Below are 20,343 nucleotides of genomic sequence, written 5' to 3'. Positions count from 1 at the left end.
GGAGATGACTTTAATTGTATTAAAGTCTTAGGTAGTTGCAGCGCCTCAGTCTGGGACACCGCGTTAAGAGAACATCAGTCTCCCAAACAAGCAGCTCAGATCAGGCAGGGAACAGCTAATCCTCTTTCACCTTGTTAGAGGGAGGGCCAGGCTGGGGCACAGCAGCAACAGACTCCTCATATTCTGCAAGTTACTGCCTTGATGCCAGGAGAGGAGATGAAAACCATAGGCCTGGTCTTCACTAGGGGTGAGGAAAAAAAAGCCAGGTTGAATCATGTTTTAATGTGGTAAAATCTTAGTGTGGACTTTGTCATCATCATAACACTATTTAAAAGTGGGTGTTGAACTCAGCTAGCTGCTTGTCTGGACTAGGATTTTTAATCCTGATTGTTAAAATGGATACCTCCATGAAGATATGGCCTTAGCATGTGCAGTCTCCCCTTTTAGTAATGTTTTAAAGACACATCCACGTCAGGATAGGCTCCAACATTGAGCAAAGGGCCCAGTGGAGGTGGCTGTGCCTTCAGACCTAAGCTGGGGAATGTCTCATAATAGTTTTAATACTGCAAGGAATTGCTGCTTCACCTACTGCTCCAAGGTTCATTTCAGTGGAGACAGAGTACCACTTTGGCATACATTATTACAAAGACACACAGCACCTAGGGACTCGCTGCTCCATTTACCCAAACACAGCAGTGAGCAAATCATTCTGTTCTCCATCAACGATGTTAAAGTACAGTCTGAAAGCAGAATGTGGGACAATGAATGGGGACACGGCCTACTAGGCTGGATTGCAGAAGAGTTAGAACCACGTGGGTTATTTATGCTGGCAACCAAGTGGGGCTGTGATCACTCCATAGTGAAAATAAAATGGCACTGACTCTGGGCAAAGAACCACCCTTCACCAACACAGCCATACTGGTATAAAATGGTGGGTTGAGCAGGCCTCCGATTCTTGAACATCCCCTCACTCTTCCCTAGAAAGCCCTTGGGAAGAAATGTACTAGCACTGCTTTGGTCCAAGAAAAGTCACTGTAAACTGCTGACTGCTCCTTTTGGGGAAGGATTTATGCCAGCCATTAAAAAGCAGGCAGGGACACACAAGGGTGATTTAGAGGAACATGTGACCAGCTGAAGCCTCATTTTCCAATTTCAGGTTTTAATTGGGATCTGGGTTTTTCCACTTGCCCAGTGGAACGCTGCGACTGATGCAGCATCCACTGCGTAGAGCAGGGGTGGCACAGTGCTAGCCAAGCGAGGCAGTGTGTTTTGCTGCAGTCATGGTCACTTTGCCCCAAGGTGCGTACTGCCCTGAGCACATGCTTTACAACCAGAATCACCGTACCCACACCCAAAATGGGGGGAGAGGGACTGGAACGGACAGTTTTGCACTCAAGATTTGCCCAAACAAATTTAGAAATAGTTCTACAGCTACTGCTCTTTAAGCTAGCAGCTAGTCACCATGCAGCAGGCTGTGGAACTGAAGTAAGTGAGCAGTAAACTATGGGCTTGGAGAAAGAAAGGGGAGACCAAGAGGTTAACTTGCTTTTTTGCTAGTTTGTCCCACCTACTCGGACAGCCAATCTACTCTGAGCCCGTCAGACCACAGTCTATTTGACAGCAAGGAGACTGATTTTCCTCCATCTTTGGACAAGGGCCAACCCTATGGCTCTTGACTGCTGGAGTATCATTGAGAAAGCACCTCCCTAAGGATCATCTCTCATTTGAGAGCTGGAACAGGTCTACAGCTATGCTAAAAGCAGGGGTTCGCTTACCTCTGTCCCCATCCTGAGTCCCCCTGCCCAACTGCTCTGGTTCAGAAACACTACAGGAGACATGTAAGAGCCTACAACTGTCTCCAGCCCACAGACGTTGTTGTTTATACCTGTGCTCTTCTAGAAAGGGATTTGAGCGCACGCAGTTCTTTCCAGGAAAGAGTTCACTTGGGTTTAGTGTTTCTTCCCTGAATATCCTCCTTGCTCTTTCAACCATAGTGCTCAAGTGCCCTGCATTCTGTGGGGGAGTTAGTCCCATCCACAATAACAAACATCAGCAGCTGCTGTGTGTTATTTAAAAGGAGCAGGATCCTTCCCTGATGGCCATTAAAAACAGGTATGTATTAGTTTCCTCACTTTGTTTCCATGATCTCTTGCCAAAAGCAAACTCTGCCAACACTCAACTGAAAGGAAAGCTCCATTGCAACAGAATATGCTTCTGCTCCAAAACAGCACAGGAGGTGCCAGCTTGCTCCGAAGAAACAAATGGTCCTTGGAGCAGAAAGAACCTCACAAGCCACCATTGTCTATTTTCCTCTCCAAGGCATAGTTTCTACTTAATCCTTTAGGAAAGTGGCTGTACTTGGTTATTTCAAATCAACTAAAGCAGTGCTCCCCCAGAGGAGCATCCCCCTCCGAAACGCTCGCTCCCACTTGCATTCAGAAATGCACCATGGCCAAATGCCTTCTATTCAGAAAGACTCAACATAGCAGCTGCTGCTTTCATGCAGGACTCCTGCTCTGAGCAGGGGAGTTAATGAAGGGCTTATTTCCACAAGTGTCGGAGATGATTTTAGGCTAGTGGATTAAGCCAAGCAATTTGGGACAATGAAGCCTTCCCCACTCCATTCTGCCTATTCTCTTACAGCACCTGTAGGCAATTATCTCTGTGCCCATGCAAGGCCTCGGTGGAAGTCTGCTATGCTCTACTGTATTGGCACATGGAGGGCAATTTCAGTTCTGAAGCCCTGAGACTGAGCTATATGAAGGGCAACAGGCCCAATGACTTCACTCTCCCCCCTTCCCTGCCACCACAGCCATTAGGAGTAACACAAGAATAAGGTGAAACAGCTGTGAGCCAATTACAGGAAGGCTGCAATGCAAATCCCCCTTCAGTTATTCCTTGCTGTTTACCCGTTTCCCAGCAACTGTCAAGAAGGAGAATAATACTATGCTCCATTTTCACAAGCTGCCCCAGCCCTGAACCCTTGAAAAGGTAACAAGGCTGAAGGCAGTTGGTACTACTCTCTATCAGCGAGTGTACTGTAACCCAACAACACCCCAGCAAAGTGTAAGAGGGGAAAATCAGGGACAATGGTCTTTAATCCTACAATGACTTCCACTGGTCAGCGAAGCAGCTAGAGTCCTCCAGAAAATAAGCAGGCAACTGGCTCTTGTCATCTTGGCAAGGGACCCTGCCTTTTGTTGCTGGGAATTTGTTTTTGTCTTTTTGCTTAAACTGGCTACTACATTAGTTAAATTAACTTTACAATTGCTGGACCAAAGTGCACACTGCCAGGTAATCAGCTCAGCAAATAAGCATTACATCACCAAGCTTCTTGGACTGAAGTGCCCAATAGTGGTTGGAAGATGAGTCAAATACTGGCCCATGGTTGAGCACCAGGGGAGCAGACTTTCCATTCATTAACTGATTTTAAGAGTCAGCAAAAATGCACTCTCCCCAATCCACACTTTCCATAGAAAGCACTAGATGTCCCAGGGTAACATGCAAGCACAAATAAAAAGATGAGGAACTCAAACCCTGGCCCCAAGCCGCTCTCAGAAGCGAAGAGGAAGGTGACCAGGTAGGGTAGAGACTGGCATTGGTTTTACTTCACTAGACAGGCCCTTCCATTGTTGTCACAGTTGGGATTCTGCTCTTTGGGAACATGCAGCCATATTTTGCAAAACATGCTGCTTCCTGGGGACAAAGCCAGCCTTGCAGGCCCTTTTCAGTACCCTCCCCATGTGCCACAACAGAGGTGCAGCTTAGTGCTATGTGAGAGAGGCACAGGGAAGGTCAGAGGAGATGCAATTTAAAAAGCTGTCAGTAGCAGAGAGAAAGATCAAAGTGATTGATGAAAATGGAGCAATCAGCTTATGGGAGTTGCTAACAGGTTAATGCAAGCTGGCTGAAAGACTTCTCAAACCATGCCTCATAAGCAGGGATGCTATTTTGATGATTAGTGTAAACCTCATTGAGAAGTCATCAGGCTATTAACCATCACTCTTCCTGACAGGGACAGGGAAGCACATTCTGGCTGCTACAGCATGAGCACCTCTATTAAAAATCCTTCCCACTGTGCCCGACTGCAATCCTCCGCTGCTGGAAGAGGATAAGAGAGCACTAAACTTGCGCTTTGCTTTCTTCCTCAGAAGCCCCAGGCCTGAAAAGGGGCGGGGTGCATTTCCAGGATGTGACTCAGTATGAATTTCTGGTAATACCTACTAAGAATCATTCACGCTCTTTAGGCTTGTACGTGAAATTCCCAGAGGTTTGACTCATACATGGAAGAACTGCAGGTTTATTAATATAAGCTCTAGAGCTCAGAACAGACTCCAAGTGCTAGCTACGCCCAAAATGTGATTAAACAGCAGGGTCTGCCCTATGACAGCAGCAGCATGCTCTTGAATACCAACTGCTCCTACTTAAGCAAAAGCCAAGAAGAGACAGACATGTGGAACTCACTCACCTCCCGCCCCTCAGCCTGAGGGAACCTGCAGCTTAGAAGCACTCAAGCACTTTTAACTAGAAAATCATTTGCCTTTTATTTGAAGGCAATCGAGGTAGTTCCAGGACTTCAAGTGATTTCCTTCTCATTTTTGCAGTAACCTGTTCTACTTGAATATTTCCTTCCTACTGTGTAGACCTGCCACACAAACACAAGGTGGGCATTTAACACCATTGGGTGAAAGAAAGCAAAGCATAAAAAAAGCCTGTTTTTTAGATAAGGAGTAGAGCCCTAAATGGGTGTCCCTTTGAACATTCCCTTTCTGGTTATTCTTTCACTGCAAAAGTAACGGCAACCGGTATGTGGGGTTAGTCTGAACCAAGCACATGCAGCCACACTGCAAAGCTATACTTCAGTTACCGGGCATGTTCATCCAATGGCTCTTTGCATTAAGTTAAACTGAACCATTCTGCCATTTTTCAGTGAACTGATGGAAGTTTTGTCTTGTCCCAAGTACGTGGAAAGAGACTGGTGGATTCAGTAGATGAGCGAGTTAGCCTATAGTAAATTACCTGGCAAAGTACAGACACAGACTTTAGTTTTTAATTCCCAGGAGAAACCAATCAGCTCGGGTGTAAGCCATTACTATATATGATGAAAAGTCTGTATAGGTGCATGCGTAGGAGCTGGGTTAAAGGTAACACTCCAGGAAACTGCATTGTAAAAATATTGCTGAGTGACGCCTAGTTTAACAAACTGGAAGCGTCATTACAATCCACGATTGTTACATATTTGAATTATACACAGCAAGCAACACCTTCAGAGAATCAGAAAGAACCAAGCTAAATGTTAAGAGAATGTAACAAGTGTGTGCTTGTGCATGTTAAAGGTGGTTTTTATCTGAAGGCATCATTACATCTTATGGTGAACAGCACAGTCATATGCGACCAATACTCTACTTTAGCATTGGTATGCAAAACAACGTTGCAATAGCCTCCTGCTTTATGTAGTAATAATGTATGGCTAGACAAAAACATCTGCTGTGCATCAGTATAGATGCAGACAAGGAAGGGACTTCAATGGAAAGCTTCCAAGTCATTCAGTACAAACTCAGGGGTGAACTTTCTAAATTAAAGGGAGTTAATTGGAAGACATTCTTAGTATATGCACATTTTTCTTACTTAAAGGAATTCTGCTAAGTAATCTTTGCAGATAGCGAAAGTTTAGCCACCTCCTGAGTTGCATGCAGCCTCTTCTCAACATGTACTTACAATGTTCCTCCAAAATATCTACCTGTTGCCATTTAAAATACTCCTCCACTATGACAGCAATGGAAGAGGGAAACATGTTTAATCTATGAACGCCAATATCCCACCTACTTCAAAGAACTAAGATTCAATAAAACAAAACTAGTTTACCCTCCATCAAAAGTAACTGATATATCAGTAAGACCAGGAGAAGAGAAATCAGGTTGCAATGTTACTAGTGGGGTGGGAAATACTAACATGAACAGAAGCAGCCAAGAACCAAGAACCCATCTTAAGCATTCTCCCTTGCTGCCCTTTTCAAAAGGCAAGAATTACCAAAAGGACAAATAAAGCCTTTTGAATGCACAAGAATTATTTAAAATATATATTTGAAGTTAGTAAACTTTCAAAATAGCCTGCCTATCCCAACTTAGTTACCCATATTAACTCTTGAAGCAGTTTATTAATTCTGTTGTCATTTTTACAAAAGAGAATGATCATTCATATCTGGAGAATCCCATCAGGAAAGACAGCTCTCTTCCCATACAATGTATTAGCTACTATTTTAGAAGAGTGACCATCTTTTATAGCAAGACTGAGAACTCAGCGTCATTACTAAGAGTACATAGGATATCCGACAATCCTGGAATAACTCAGTAACAGGAATAAAAGATCTTTTCCACTAATAAAATATGCAGTATGACCAAAACTTTGCTACAGCATGAAGTGTCTAAAAAAGGCTAATATACAAAACACCATTTACACAATAGGCATCTGGCAGCATTTTCAGACATTTTTTTAATTTATTCTGACATGCTATAAAGGAATAAATTACACTGTTAAAGAATTACCAGCAATAAAAGTACTTCTTGCTTTTAGCTGGACTAGAGTAAGTGAGAAGTAAGACAGCCTGGGGCAGTAGCCAATATGAACACTGCACGATGGGAGGCTGTCAGAAGAACAAGAGTTAATCTGATCATATCCACTTCACAAGAACTTGAAAGAAAATGCCTTGGTTTAAAACCATCCAAACACTTCCATTCTCAATTTTCAAAAACTAATACATCGCAAGTCAGTCCAGCCGATGCAAGACAATAGCAACGTTTGCGGGTTGCCGAGAGTGGGTCTGCAGAAGATGCCATTTCATTTTAAATCCACCAATCTCTTGTTTCTGAGGGTTGGGTACCAATGCAGAAGGTTATAAAAAAATGCAAGACTGCCCTTCCCCCTCAAGGAAAAAAAAAAAAAATACAAAAATTTATTTAAAAACAAAAAGGTGAGGAAGAGTTACAACACTAAGTCTAAAATGATTTTGAAAGAGACATCTCTTGCTTAACAAATGGCCTTGAAATTGTCCGTTTAAAAAAATTGGGGTGGTGTTGATTTCTTAGACTGAATTAACAAGGCAAATTAAAAAAATTCTCATTTCCTTACAGAAACAGTTTTTAGTTTTTAATGAACTTGTAAACAAAAAAGCTCCCGCTTCAAAATAAAAACAAAATCCCAGATCATATAGATGTTTACAGTGATTACATATATCTAAGCAACTTACATACAGGTTCAGTTGTAAGATGTTAACTAAATTTGTGACAAATATGTTGTTTTTCCTTTTATACCAAGAACATTATAGAGTTAATGCAGAGTCCTAAAGATTATCTAGTAGTTGCTAAGTTTCTCTTAAGTCTTCGCTTTAGATGCTGTTATTTCTAGCACAGGTAAGCAGGCAGAGTCTTTCGTATGCTTAAAAACTGGAATCTTTGGTTACTACCATGTCAGCTGGCTTGATATGTTGCACATAGAAGCCAACAGCTTTAAGAATGTTTTAAGTGTACAGCTTTCAAAACCCAAGGAGGAATAACCAGAAAAAAAAAAAAAAAAAGAGTGCACAATTGTGAGCATTTACAATTATCACAACTGTTGCTGAAGACTGTTCATGCCATTCTTCCAAAACAATGAGATCTCAAAGCAGTGTAGTTCAAAGTAAAAAGGTAACAAAAATTGGCATATGCACAATTTTCTCCACCACTTGCGTGTCAACCATTTAGTTAACTTTTCCACTTGAAAAAATGCAATAGAAAACTGGACACCATGTTTCACTATCTCAGTAATATTCACAATTACAGCTGCTACAACTCAGGGTGCAGCATCACTGACACCGCCCAGAGCCAGTTTATACTGAAATTAAGTTCTTTACACCAAGTAAATGGTTGCCCACAACCACTGGCAAGTGTACGTATGAACTAGAATTTCTAGGATTTGGGGAGTGACAAGTCCTGCTCCAATCTGCTCTGCTTTGTCCATCCTCTCTTCATGCTCAGAAACCTGCAAGATAAACACAAGGGCAATTTACTGATATTTGAAAAGAGAAGAGAAACAGCCTCCACCTGCAGGGGGACAGGGTTGTACAGCAATCATTAGGGCTACTGACAGGGAATATGCTGTACCATCTTGGAGGCGAGTCCCCATTTTCCTTTTATAGTGTTAAACATGGTCCGACTGATCACTGCTTTTAGTCAACTTTTAGCTCACCTCCACACACCATATTTGCAATGTCCTTGCTATAAAAAAAAATAAATAGAAGAGCCTTGCACATTGCATTAATGCAAAGTCTCTCAAACAAGGATTCAGACAAGATCTTCTTTCGTCACTAGAAAGGATTGTGCAATTTCCCAGAACTGTTTTCTACTTGTCTAATGCCAAGTGTGTCTCAATGTCACAAGCAGTCATGTAACTGCTGTGCACATTACCCTTTTGAAGAGCATCAAGAGCAGAGCAATATTCATGTGTCTGAGATCAGACCTTTTAGCTCATAAGCTTTTTTGGAGGAGCACAATGGGAAGAAGAGGTTCATTGCCTCTTTTCTCTTCAACCAAAGTCCAAAGAGGAATAAATTCCAACGTTACAGGGAAAGGAAGGAGCTTTTGACAAATCTCAAAGAACCAATTATTCTAAAGGCGCATCCATTTTTCCTTCAAATTACTGTCTGCATATTCTACTCTTGGTGGCACAAGCAGAAACCTTTTGCTCTGAGCAGATGCTTCAAGTCTTTGCCAAAGCAAGTGCCTTCTGTGGATGCCCTCTTAATGGAACAAAGGTTCTGTTCATATGTTCACAACATACTAAGAGGCCATTCTACAGGTTTTCATCAGTGGAGTTATTTCTAAAGCAAGCTACAGATACAAAATGACTTTTCATTTGGTTACCAGGTGCATCAAAACTTAAATATTTGGTAACAGCCCAATACTTTCCAAAATCCACCTGGATAACCTATGGGGAGAACAGCTTAGTTTCATCCAGAAATTAAGCTTTTTGACCATATGAAGGTAGATCCTCGGAAGTGCTACCATTAGATTTAGCAAAAGAAAACAAAAGTAAATGAACAGTATGGTTAAAAACTAAAGAAAACAAAGAATTTTGGATTCAGCTAGGCCTCATCCAAGGTTTCTGAGATTTTTTTTTCCCCACAAGATGAGAACAGCAGATCCATTATAAACAAAATTTACATTTCTCCCACTTAGATGTCAAATAACCAATATTTTCATGCAAATATGGTGTAATGAACATGCAGCTAATGGTTAAAATGGAGAACCTAGACCAGGTAATAGAATTCCCCCACAGTGGGTTTAACATGTGATTCTAACTCAAGGGTATTAAATTCACCAAGGACCCCAGACACAGGTTTCCTAGTTAGATAGATCCAGGCTGGCCGTGGGATGGTAGCTGTGGCCACTGCAGTGCCAGGTAGCTGCTTGTTGTGGTGGAGGCACACAAATCAGTGAGCCAGGTGGCTGCAGTGCCAAGGGCTTGTTGCATAGCCCTTGCTTGCCCATCTGCCAAAGGCCATATCCACAGGGCCCTAAATTCTGCAGCAGGCCATGTCCACTGCTGGCCACAGCCTCAACTTCTTCTGACAGCTTGCCAATACCCCAGCTTCTGAGACAGCTCCATGGGTCAGACCCAGCTCAGGCTACATTTTTTACATCCTTGCTCTAATTGAATCCGATAGATGTACTAATACTAGTTGTAGAATGTGAAAACAAGACACAGAGTCTACAAATAGGAAGAAATATGTATTAGTCCTAACCCAACAACCAGGCAATTTCAGGAAAGAAAGCAAAGCCAAAATGAACAGGCTACAGGCAGTCCTCGGCTTACAATGTTTCGTACTTACAAAGTTTATAAATTGACACCGTTTCAACTTTATGACGTCAGTTTCGACTTTACAACGCTTGATCCGATGCAATACCACACCAGCAAACAAGTTCGCTGCATCGCTCATCTCCCTGGAGAACATCTGTCTAAACTTCCTTGAACACTTTCTTTAAGAAAGCAGACAAGACTCCAGAAAAACCTGTAGCCAAGACTCCTGGGAAGACTCTACCCAAGAACCCTTAAAGAAGTCCAAACAAGAGCCTTTCAAAAAGTCCAGCAAAGTCACCTTGAAGAAGTCCTTCCAGATCAATGATTGCTATTTGCAATATAAATCCATTAATGTAGCTATATTATATATAATTGAGTACAAAATTCTGGGGTATTTTGGTGAAAATAGGGTATTGGGCCTTGGTTCAGGAACCAATCTCCCATTTATAACATTGTTTATGAGAAAATTGGTTCTGAGTTACAACATTTCAACTTAAGACGCAGTTTTCAGGAACCAATCGTGTCGCAAGTCCAAGGACTGCCTATATTTGCAAAGAGGGTGGGCAATACTCTGCCCAAATGGTAAGCAGGATAGTTCGATTTAAAATCGACTTCATTTCAATTAGTAAGGCAAAGCCTGATATTGATCAACTAAAATCACTGATACCAATCAACTCTCCCACTGTAGTTTTTTTGGTTTTAAAGAAAGGTGTATTTCATGGGTTGATACAGCATGTTGATTTGCAATCAAATACAGTTTTTACAGTAGATTTGCTGTTTCCTAGGTACGCAAATTACGTATACCATAATTAAAAAAAAATGCAGCTCAACATATTTGGTTCATTAAATATCCTGTAGTTTAATATGCTATTAAGTGGTGAAATATTTCATATTCACTATGCAACTACAATGTTGTTCATATCTGTATCAAGCTGCATTAAGATGGCAACTTCAATTTAGTTGGCACACACAAGATCAGCACTACACATTTATTAAACAAAGTATTGTTTTGTATACAGAAACTTTTAAAAATCAAACCATAGTCCACGTTTACAACTAAATTTATTAAAAGTTAGTATTAGCTGTTATAGTATTAGAAATGTGAACTGCAGTTAGTAAATCAAACAAATTCTTTCAGGTGACCCTGGGGGAAATTGTCTAAAAATGCCTAGGTGAAAATCATTTGAGTTTACATCTCTTACTCACCCAATTCTCTTTAACAAAGCGGTTTAAAAAAATTGACTTCGGCCATTTTGAAAATCCCCCCCCACCACAAGACATCTTTCAAGTTTTCAAAACTCAAATCTCACTCTTTTTCCAGGTGTTTGCCAGTGACGTCCACCAGTTAAGGGGTGGGACTTTCTTTAAAACATCTTCAGCAAACACGTGCTGCTTGAATGGTTCAAACTCTAGCCCTAAAATATGTTATGGCTGATCAGTAGATGCTCATGTCATAACAGCACTTTCTTCTTTGGCAGTTATGCTTAACCTAAAGTACCAGGGTAGATGTCTGTTGTCAAGAAACCAAGGTGGAGCAAGTGCTTGACCCATTCGCTTCTTTACTGCCAGCAATTTAATTTTGCTATTGGGTATTTCTTGCTTAAGAGGTTCTTCAAGGTCTTTCCAAATTTCAACAGCATCTGCAATACAGCAGCAGTAGTTTGTCTAAGGCTGTGGACATACAAGATGCACTGAATATGCCAAAACCTACATTTCTCTTTAGTCCAATGTTGAACTACTCTAGCTATGATACTTTCATCAATTTTACCATGATTTTCTTCACAGATGGTCATCAAACTAGGCCAGTTCTTAATAAGTAGCTCAAAACAGTCAGCCACTGAATTCTATCACACATCTTAGGAGAGAATTGGCTTGGATTCTCCAGTTCTCTTCAGTGAAGCTGAAGCAAATTGGTTGTTATAGGACGTATTTTGCAATTTCAATTTTTTTCTTTATTCTTGGAGCACTTAAATCTTTGGCTATAAGATACATACAATTAACAGTGTACTCAGTAAGTTTTAGGTGTGCTTCATTTTCCTCTAAATTTCTTCTCATCTTTGCTACATTTGCAGGATTATCTGTGACAAGGCAACACACATGATGCTTAAATTTTTGCTCAGATTGCTATAGCTTTTACTGTTACTTCTTTAAAATATTTTGCAGCACAGGCTTTTCCTGAGGTATCAATTGTTTCCGAGATAAACAGTCCCATCTTCTGCTGGGACACAAGCACATATTACTGGATCGCAGCAAGCACTGCTCCATCCAGCAAGACTTAAATTATCACTTCTTCCTGCAATGTTTTTTGCACATTGTTAGTGTATGAGAAGGGAAACTATACCCAGAATCCTTACAGCATCTGCTCTGGTGGGTGAAGTGTAACCTGCTGGTAATGACTGAACCATGTCAGTGAAGTTTTTGTTCTGAACAAGACTAAAGAGAGAACGTGTTGCATAAATGAACTGAGCAATCTTTTCATCTATGTGGTCCTACTGCACTTTGCTGGTCCTAATTATGCCCTCATCCATAGTTTTACTTGGTAATGAACAAGCTCTTTTTGGATACAGGTAATTCACCGTCTGAGGCATGTTTAGTCGCAGGACTCTTGGTGGTACCAGCAGAGGATTCCTAAGTTGCAGATGATGGATGTTCTTAGGTCTAAGATGGACCTTGAAACAAAATGGTTAAAAAAAAAAAGTCACTCACACTGAACACTACTGAGACTGTAATGCGATAAGTGAAAAAAATCCCTCCCCATAGCACATTTTTTAACCTGTGATTAAACAATATATATTTTCAAAGTAAATTCTATAGGGAAAATATTCACTAAATCATAAAGGTTATCTTCTTCTACTTAAACCCTTTTCTTTACCAATATAGAACAGCTTGATTTTAAAATTCATAAATGCCTATTAAACTGTATTCTGCATAAGATCTCTTTACCTAGGACTGGTGTATTTGTTTACACTAAACAGTAAGACTCATTTCAGAAGTGCAGGGCTAATATTACAAATGTATAATTTACAAAAACTCCCGAAAACTGGCACATCCATTAGATTTTGAACATAACCTTTTTGAAATTCGTAAGTAACCCACCCAAAATAATTAACATCATCATACGTTTATAATTTACTAATACTGCTATATGGCAGGTAACACACAGGAATGATTCAAAAATATTAAGTTTACTAACCAATGGATCCGGACAGTTTGGACATGTCCACATCACCATCTTCAAGTTCACTGCCTTCTGAGGAACATTTTTCATGTTGCTTCCTTTGAGCTACCAGGCTTTGCATCTTCATTGTACTGTTTACATTTAGCACATGTTCCTCTTCCCAAGGGGCACAGGAATTTCTTGAAAAAAAATTCCCAAACAGGGTTTTTTTTTTTTCCCACAACCTGCACGCAAGGCAGATTTGTCCTCCAGGTGTTGAAAAAATAATCAGGACTTAGTGTTTCTCAGTAAGTTAGAAAATAACTAATGATCTATTGCTCCTTTCCCAGATATATTACTCATGGTGTATGAAGCAACTACATTAGGATGCTAACTGAAATTTAAGTAAAAAACACACTGAATAGCACACATTTCTTTATTAACAAGCTGTTTAATCCTTAAAATGTTTCAGATACATACAACTTCCCTTAAATCAAAAGATTTTTCACATTTACAAGTATTAACTGCAATTAGTGAAATAAATGCATTTAAAAGTTAACCTGGGGGAAAAATAAGTTTCAAGTACGTTCAATTGAAAGTGCTGTAAACTAGCTTCCTATTCCCTCGACTAACCTTGAAAAATGAAGTAGTTTGAGTTACTTTGGCCACCCTTCAAACTTTTAAAGAATTAGCAGATCTCACCTCCTATTTTGCACCCTTTTCTCCACCAGAGTGGGGGAAGAGAGACATTTTCCTGCTTCTTTAACTTCCAATTAAATCTTGCACTTTTGAAGATAAGAGTCCAAATGAAGATTTACTTTGCCTGCAGATGAGGCTACTTGCTTTCAAAGGCTTGTTTGTTGAAATATTCAGTTCCAGTCCCAGCTGCTTACCTGGTGGCTTCCTGTGGTTCAGTGCAACAAGCCTCTTAAAACAAAAACAAAAAAAAAATCCACACACTGCTCAAGTGATTCACCCCCAATCCTGAAGTTTGCCAGGGCTGGCATTACTGGTGGAAGATAATTAGATACCCCATATAGCTGTATCTTTTTTCTCTAGCAGTCACGCAACAATCCTGGTGAGTTGAGGATATTGGCAATAAAGTACGGTGAAGTGCTTCATTTAATTCTTTACTGCTTGCATTTTAACTTTGTTGTTGGCTATTTCTTTCTTCGATGTATCTTGAAGTGCTTTCCAAATTTCAAATCAACAGCACTGCAATACAGCAGTAAATCTTTCCAGTTTGTCCAAGGCTATGGACATAGGTTTCAACAGGGTCAGCATTTCTACATTCTGCTTCATTGTGTGTTGACTTCTTCCATTGTGAATTCCATCTATTGTGCTACAATTTTTTCCGTAGTCATCAAAATAATATATATGTTTTTAAGGACTCAAAGCAACTAACCGCTGAATTTCACTGCGTGTCTTGGAGATAAATGTAGTTTGAATCCTCTTGCTTCCTTCACAAAGCTGAAGGAAAAATTGTTGTCAAGTATCTTGCAATTTTAAGATGTTCCTTTATGCACAGAGTATGTCAGTCTGACAAAAAAAATGCAAATGAACACGGCACTCAAATTACAGGTTCCTTTATTATGTTCAACTTGGCTACATTGGTAGCCTTGTCCACAAGGAAAAGTTAACTCCTGCCATTTACATTTTTGTTCACAGTCCATTGTATGTTCTAGTTTTAATTCTTTTAAAGTATTGTGCCTAAGGTATTTCCTGGTATATCAGGAATTTCTGGAAGATAGACAATCCCACTTTCTGTTGTGTGCCTTGCTAAACACATCAAGACAAAGTTTCCTGTTGTGGTTTTATACTCTGTTAAATTTCCTTCAAACAGTATCCAGCAACCTTCCAACAATGTTCATCTGCCATGTAGCGTAACCTGGTCTTAAATCATTGAATCAAATAAATTATTTAACATTGGTAACAAAGTTTAAAAACTGAGATTTTGTTGTGCAAATTAACCAAATATGTATGTATTCTTGCTGGAATTTGTTGGTCCCCATTATGACCTTAGCTCTGGTTTCAACTCAATGAAGGTTTTTTTTGATAGAGGTAATTTACTGACTGATGTGGGTCTAGCTGCAGCACTATTGATGATACCCAGAGATGACATTGAAGTTGGAATGACCATACTCGACAGATGTTCATAAATCAGACCCCTTATGGATGCTGAAACAAAGGTTAAAAAGCATCACTTGACAATGAATATTCAGTAAAATGCTTTAAAAAGATAAAACTGTAAATGAAAGATTCTTCCTACTGCTGCTATTTTTACTTGTAAAAACTGTGGTATAACTATTAATTCCATACAGTTGTATATGTGAAGTATAGAATCTTTGTGATTTATTTTGAAGCAGATTTCTACTCCCCTAAAGCTGTTTAGTAAGTTAAAATTCAGAAACACTAAAAACTTAATTTTAACCAGGAATATCTTCACTGAGCGTGCTGACTTTTGCTCAATGTAAGCTGACCTGGAAGTGAGAGACACTCCCTCAAACATGCCAATTTATATATTTTGAAGACAATCATTTTGAAATTTGTCAGCAATGAAAATATAAAAACAAACAAACAACACACCAAAACTTATGCTAGTTACCCAAGTTACCATTTACTAACAATCTACACCAAGAGTGAAAAAAATGAAGTTCACTAACCAGTTGGTCTGACACGTCCACTTCAGAATCTTCAAAGTTGCAGCCTTCAGATGAACATTTTTCAAGTCATTTCACGGGCAACCAATCTTGGTACCTCTTTACTTTAAAGAAATTAATCAAATGTGCAACATTCTCCCCCAAAAGGGTTTTTACTGATTTATTTTACAACCTACTGCCCTGGCATTTCTCTCTCATTTCCAGATTTTCAGAGCATCTCCTCTAACGTGACTTAACAATACATTTGCTTCATCCCACTGTGTCCTGCTTTGACACCAGTGATGCTTCTTTCTTGTTGCATCTACTATTACACCTCCTTCTGTTTTTATAAGTCTTTCACGTAGCTCCAGAAAAAACACAGGAACCAACAACTTAAGACTTATGTAACTCACATGTCTTTCGATAACTGTGTTTCAATAAAAAGGGAGGAGGTTGAGAAATTAATGGATCTGTCTGCTTGCATCTGTATATACATACGCAAGGAGACGGAGCAAGCCAGTTTATCTGAAGTGGCCAGAACTAACCAGTGCCTGCAGTATGGTAGTTCTTGGGCAGAGCAGTGTTTACACAGAAGATACTGAGCACTGAGTAATAAATATTCATAAGCTTAAGAACTGAGCAAGAGCTCAGAGGGAGAAACTATAAAGAGGGTGGATTGGATCTCTCGGGTGGACTTGGCAGATGTTTCTGATGACAGTCTCCTGGGATCATAGGCTGGGTCCCCATGCCTTCATACTTTGGCAGTTTTACAGAGCAGCACAGTCCCTAGGTGTCCTATACAGCATCAAGCCATAATATAGTACATGACCTATGGTGCTTTATTTATAAAGCTAGACCAGAAAATTCAGATACAACCCCACGATTCTTCTTTTATATAGAAAAACACATGACCTGTAGCTCAGCTTTTTATAGACTTATGGAATTCAGCACTTATTTATTTTTCTATTTATATTGTAAGAAACAAGTTGAGGTTTTAGTATATTTTGCATATCATCACATTCCTATTACTTTTTTAGCAGCTACATATGAAGAATGATGGACCTGGAACAATGTGACAGTGTCTCTGCACAATGATATGCCCCCTAAAACTCTAACAATGTTACTGTTTGAGAACTGCTCTTACTTTAGTTTGTCATGAATGCAAAACTGAACTAAAGCAGATGACTACACAGTGGTAAAGTCTAGGAAAGCTACTATAAGCAGCAATTTTATCTGCTTACCCATGTCTCAAAACCAACGCCCAAGATTTCCAAAGGAAGGGTCCCTCGCTCCTCCCACTATCCAAAAGTTTATTCAAGAGTGTACATGTTAGTACCCTGTTATCCCATAAATACTTTCTGCCCAGGGGATGCAGTGAGGGAGCAGTGCACTGAGGGAAGGGACAGAGAAAGGGGACTCCTAGTATCCTCCAGTGCCGTGTGTGTGTGTGGGGGGGGAGGGGTTTAAGGGAGCAGTGCAACATGGGAAGGAGAAAACCAGTAAATAAACAACTGAGTCTGACAGGTCTAAGGGGACACCTCATGGAAATGTTATACTGCTACTATGAATCAAAGTGTTCCTTGCAAGTGCAATGTATCAAAATATGGAAACATGCCCCTGCAGACCAAGAGCTGTGAAAGTCTTTTGGATCTAGAGAAAGGACTATTCTGATTCAGGGAGGAATGCATGCATGCACTGGATCATCTGAATTGTTGTCCAATTTTTCTTCTTGGGACTCAGGAAGAACATAAACAGCTCTTTCCCATGAAGAGAGGAACATCCTCTATGGCTTCAAGAAGAAAAATTGATCTCCCTGTTGCAAAATGCTATCATAAGATAGAGTCCTGCAAAAGGGAGGGAAGAAGGTAAAGCAGGTAGTAGACTTAGTAAATTAAAACAGACTAAAACTAAATGCAGGTTTCCCTCACTTTATGCTGTACATGTGTTCCTGGAAAACGGCGCATAACTCGAATTCACATAAAGGGAACCACTTTAAAATACAACTAATAGGGGTATGTTCAAAGACTTCGACTGTACTGACCCCTAGACCCATTTCTACCACTTTTACAAGACAATTTTAGTACTCACCAACAGCAGATAGTGCCCTGTACTTGTGCGTACTATCATAATGGGCATGGCAACTACAGAAACACGTGTTGCAGATAATGAGTGAGGAGCACAGATCCATACAGGAGACTGTTTTGGTGTGCATCACTCCCACAATGCACCGCACAAAGCAGCTGACTGCAGGCTTTTCACCACACCAATCGCATGAGAGAATTTACCTTGCATATAACAAATTTTTCGTATAAAAAAGGTCATCGCACAAGAGTGAATTCGCACATATAGAACCCGCATAAAGCGAGGGAAACATGTAGGCTGTCTAGTCTGAATAATCCAAAGGAGCCAGGGATCTATTCTGATATTATCCCAGGCTTCCCTGGCAAGGGAGGGGAAGGGGAGAGGGAAAAAAAAAATCAAATGATTTGTTGCAGATAGAAGATCACAGGAGGAGCAACACACTGAAATGTGGAGGCCTTTATATCCTGTTCAGGGTTTAAACTCATCCCACCTGTATATTTTACATAGGTATGAGGTACATAACCCTGTCCACCTCCTAGAAGCCAGAAGCAGTAATATAAATAAGCAAATTCTATAGGAGGTAATTCAGTGTGAGCAAGTCTCTCCATCCATTTTGTGTCCAAAATAATAAACCCGAGTCATGGAATTCCTATGAGATACGTAGCAGGGTAGGAGTTGAGAGACTCCTCCCACTTCATATTCTTCTTACACAAGAGGAGCAGATCCAACAGAAATGCTTTGAAGGCCACCCCTTCACAAACAAAGGATCAACTGCCAACATCAGTGGTTTCAGTAATAGTTTTACTTGGGGGCTCCTACTTAGGGCAAGGGCTCTTAGGACTGACCCTGACTAGCTAACAGTTTTCTGACTTAAAAAAAAAAAAATCTAGTTTACACTGAGTACTAACTTGCATTAATAAATTAAGTCAATGCATTAGCTAATGTTATCTATCCATCTTGTTTTTCGAGTCTACACAAAGCTTAAAAGACACACCTTACTTTTAAGAGGGCAAGGAGGCAAAGGTTTAACTCCTACTTCAGACTGACACTAAAAGTTTGCCAGACAACATTATTTCCTCAAAGACGTTTAGAAAGTCCGTGAAGAAGCAACTGGAACATTTACCTAGGATACTGAGCCTCTGACAGGTTAAAGCTCTCCATTGTTTGAAAGTCAAGGGTTGTTATATTTCAATAATTACCTCTGACAAACTGATGAAATTCTTTCAGATTTTAAATAGCAATGTTAATTCTCAAGTCTCATTTCAGAAGGACATGCCAATATTGGTAATTATGGAAAAATTTGGTACTTAGGGTTAGGATAAAAGAATATAGATTTCAATCCTTCTAAGCACTTCTAATATTTAGCAAGGAAAATCATAGAATATTTCTGTTGCATCTGCCCAAGGATAGTCACGCGTGTCAATGATTTCAATCAAACAGAGTTAAGGTGCTATTTCTCCACTGTTTCCCCACATATTTTTCTCTTTTTTTTAAGCTAAAACTCAGCAAGTTTAAAATTCCCCTGAAGAAAGTTTCAGCATGGGTCACAAATAAGGGGATCATGCAGATTAGGACCAAGAGCCACTGAAGAACTGCAAAGAGAAACATTAACAATATACTTCCTTGCATCCTTACCAATTAACACCTGAGATTATTTTAGTTTGTGTAGACTCACAGTCAGATAACACATCATCCCTTTTATTTTGAAGCATCAGCTTGGGCGCATGGAGCTGCTACAATGGTAACTATACTGCATCAGTGCACTAACAGTAGAATAGCACTTTGTGAAGGTAAAACTGGAACAGGTTCTTTGCTAAAGCAGCCGGATAATTTATAGCTAAAGTTTTCTTAAGCATTTTAAACTAAAATTCCTTTTCTTTAAATTGAAGGTTTTTTAAAAAACATTAGGCTAGTAATCACATGTAAAAATTAACATTTCCCCTTGATAGCATAAACCAGAAAAGCATACTCCTTATCAAGAAAATCTGAAAGCCACAAGCATCCAGCCAGCCACTTTGGAAAACTGTGACTTTCTGGAGATCCACAGCAGTTAGTGAGGATATGTGAATTTTGGCAGACATTTTAGACTACCTGGTCCTTTACTTTGACTCTGGGCCAAGCAATTCTGAATGCCAGATATTCACATAACCAAAATGGCACGTGATAGGAGCCAGATCATTCACAATTTCCCATTTTCAACATTTAAATGGAGAGCAAGAGACAAATCCACAACACTATTAATAGCTGGAACAGAGCAGAACCCAAAGTCTCCAGATATCGGGCATAGAGCATGTTCCTTAAAAGTGTTAGGTCTAGGATTTTGGATTGTATCGTTTATCACATTCCCAACACCAAGTCAGTTTCTTGTTTTGGAAAGGGGTTAATGCGGGAGCAAAAGATGCAGTGGTTAAAATGACCCAACATTCCCAAAAGAAATGATATGAAGAACAAGGACATTTTGGTTTAAAGTTAGTAGTCAAATTCTCCAAGGACGTCTGGGTTTTTTTTGTTTTTTAAATGAACAGCCAAATGTATGTTTTTAACCACCTCCTTGATCTAACACTTCAATCACTGGCATTATCCAATTTAGTGTTTAATTTTTTTTCCTGTAACGTCACTTGGTTCTTGGCT

At 39.9% G+C, this 20,343-nt stretch overlaps 1 protein-coding gene and 1 long non-coding RNA gene across 4 annotated transcripts in view; both read right to left on the bottom strand.

Annotated features, from left to right (window-relative positions):
- Positions 1–6,467: 6,467 nt before the first annotated feature.
- The window catches only part of CSNK1A1 (casein kinase 1 alpha 1), a 49,478-nt gene continuing 35,602 nt past the window's right edge, over positions 6,468–20,343 (bottom strand). For all 3 annotated transcript variants that reach the window (XM_006278044.4, XM_006278046.4, XM_019478484.2), the window contains one exon: positions 6,468–8,016. In XM_006278044.4, the coding sequence (XP_006278106.1) occupies positions 8,009–8,016 (8 nt within the window). In that variant the 3' untranslated portion in view covers positions 6,468–8,008. The remainder of the gene's footprint in view (positions 8,017–20,343) is intronic.
- On the bottom strand, positions 10,451–20,343 carry LOC109280915 (uncharacterized). Its single transcript, XR_002087390.2, has 2 exons — positions 15,655–20,343; positions 10,451–15,169 (listed from the first exon to the last, which is right to left on the bottom strand). It is a non-coding gene; the product is annotated as an uncharacterized LOC109280915 (long non-coding RNA).

Source organism: Alligator mississippiensis, chromosome 9, assembly GCF_030867095.1.
Source record: "Alligator mississippiensis isolate rAllMis1 chromosome 9, rAllMis1, whole genome shotgun sequence".
Classification (NCBI taxonomy): Eukaryota; Metazoa; Chordata; order Crocodylia; family Alligatoridae; genus Alligator; species Alligator mississippiensis.
The sequence above is the reverse complement of the archived record's forward strand: the minus strand, read 5'-3'. Positions and strand labels throughout refer to the sequence as shown.